Source organism: Poecilia reticulata, linkage group LG17, assembly GCF_000633615.1.
Source record: "Poecilia reticulata strain Guanapo linkage group LG17, Guppy_female_1.0+MT, whole genome shotgun sequence".
NCBI lineage: Eukaryota > Metazoa > Chordata > Actinopteri > Cyprinodontiformes > Poeciliidae > Poecilia > Poecilia reticulata.
Window position 1 is genome coordinate 11,202,247 of NC_024347.1, and position 2,340 is coordinate 11,204,586.

A 2,340-nucleotide genomic window follows, 5' to 3' on the forward strand; every position below is an offset into this window, starting at 1 on the left:
AGAGGGGGGAAAAAGCAGATGAGGCCTCAAAATAGAACATGGTCAGGATTAACTAGGCATTAGGCAATGTGGAATAAATATATGAGGAGGTAAGCTTTTTGTGTTTCTCCTTTGATGTTACTAAGCAGAAATCTCTGCAGGATGCCAGTGCTGCCACATACAAAACCCACAGCAGAAATGCAGCAGTGCCACATACAAAACCCACAGCAGAAATGCAGCAGTGCCACCACTTTCCATTTAAACCGCTTATTAGAAAGCCGGCACTGGCAAAAATGCAGGAAGTCGCCTGAATGAGACAGACCGGTGAAGCAGAGAAAGGATGAGTGAAACATGAGTTCTCAGGGGATTTGACACCGAAAAACAGCATGCCATTGTGTCCCATTCRCTTACAACGGGATTACCTATAGTGAAACAGAAGGACCCCAAAAGTCGTTGAAGACTGACGAGTCAGCATCTGCACAGGAGAAGCGGAAGGTTGTTAGGTTGGATGTACTAAGTGGGAGATTGTACAATAACTRTAGCATTACAGATTCTGTTAACTCACACCCCTGACGACATTTATGTTATTTGTTCCTCTACATAAAAGTGAGTTGCAATGTGTGGATGTGTGCACCTGCTGCAGTTGTGTTTGTGTATACGCCGACATCTGCCTCACTGCACTTGTTTGAAATGGCACTTTAACCCACATGGCTGAAACACTGGAGGGTAAGTGAGGAGAAATTCAGCAGACTGATACAACAAAGTGGAAGCTAACAGCAGATTTGGCCTGAAGTCCATTGTTGTGCAATATGTCTTTTGGAAAATGCATAAAATGGTGTGTGAACTTACACACATAGGCAGATTTCCTTAAGCTGTAGTAAAAAAAATAAAAAAAATTTAAAAAAGGAGCATAGCCATGTTTTCTTCACTCTCTCACCATAAATTAGGCTAAACCTGTTTTCTGAACTGCAGTTCTCAGCTAAAATATKTTGGGCATCTCTCCCCAATTCTGACGATRGATTKYTGGAAATTTGMTTCTTTCCTCTTGACAGAGCTGCTGTATCTRAGTCAGGTTTGTTGGCTGACTTGTTCACATAYGACTTTTTTGTTCTCTCCTAGAAATTTCCAAAATTTTATAAGACTAAGATCAGGGCTTTGAGTTTGTTGTGGCTAGGTCACTTTTAATGATTTGGCCCCAAAATTTGACTTNTTTTTTTTTTCTTCCTTTCTTTTAAATGACCCACCTTTTATCCAGACAACAGATCCACTCCGCCGATGGAGACGAATTCATGGACGTCTGCACTGCGACCATCTTCCCCGGCTGCGTGTCGCTGTGATGCTGCCGGAGGAAGATTCCCGGTTATCGGTGGTCGTTAATGAACGTGAGCTCCGGCTGCGCCCCCCCCTCTCCCTCCCTCCCATACCCGCATCTCCGCCTCACACGACTACAGGCTGCTGACTTTGTGRAGTGCAGATGACTCGTACTGAAGCCAAACCCGGCGATCACAAATGGTGCGACAGAAAGAACAGAAATGAGTCCCATGCATTAAAAAAAATAAATAAAAATTCTATTTAATAATTTCCTCGAAAACAGAATACAACTATATGTCTGAGGAGTTACCTTCTAATAAATTAAGAAATGACTCTTGTTCATATTTAGATACTTAACTCCTTTTAGACTTTTTATTAATATTTTTAATGAGGCTGCTACTATAGAGTAAAATTATCACCAGTTGAATGCAGGAGCATTCAGGGGTGTGATGTAATCCGGAAACATGATCAATAGAGAGTATAATACCTGCAAACATATACAACTCACTTATAATTGCAAAACAAGGTGACAAAGTATCCACCCTTTGCTGATATTGGCGGTTACCCAGGGCAGGACCAGAAAGGGGTGGAGCTGACTCTCTCAGCTGTGCTATAAAAATGTATTTGTTTTTGTGCTCGAGTAATCAATTGAGAGTTGGCATCTGTAGCGGTTATGTAGCTTAGGTTGATTGAATAGTTTTAAGTCACAGTAAGTAAGATAAAAACATTTTTTAAAAACTCAAAAGGAATGAATGCTCAATAGAACATAACCAGCTTGTGATGTGGATATTCTACACATTTTTATACTTCCATTCAGGTCTCTACTGCTTGTAGAAACAGTACAAGCACAGAAAAAAAATAAAAATAAAATTCCAGATGTTTTTTTCTCAATAAGTGAAAGTTTTGATGGTGTGTGGAAAGCGAGCCRTTTCAAAAACCTCCCAAATATTAAGTGATAGTAGGCACTAAAAATATACCTATTCAGTTTTTCTGGGACAAGTTACCCTCCATGGTTGGATAAAGCCTGAAAAGGGAGGAAGGACAGATTTG

The 2,340-nt window shown here is 40.5% G+C and overlaps 1 protein-coding gene across 1 annotated transcript in view; it reads right to left on the minus strand.

The window, feature by feature from the left end:
- Nucleotides 1-1,390, minus strand: part of LOC103479350 (rap guanine nucleotide exchange factor 4-like) — a 28,589-nt gene extending 27,199 nt beyond the window's left edge. The window contains exon 1 of the mRNA XM_008433719.2: nucleotides 1,224-1,390. Within this exon, the coding sequence (XP_008431941.1) occupies nucleotides 1,224-1,291 (68 nt within the window). The 5' untranslated portion in view covers nucleotides 1,292-1,390. The remainder of the gene's footprint in view (nucleotides 1-1,223) is intronic.
- Between the last annotated feature and the right edge of the window lie 950 nt (nucleotides 1,391-2,340).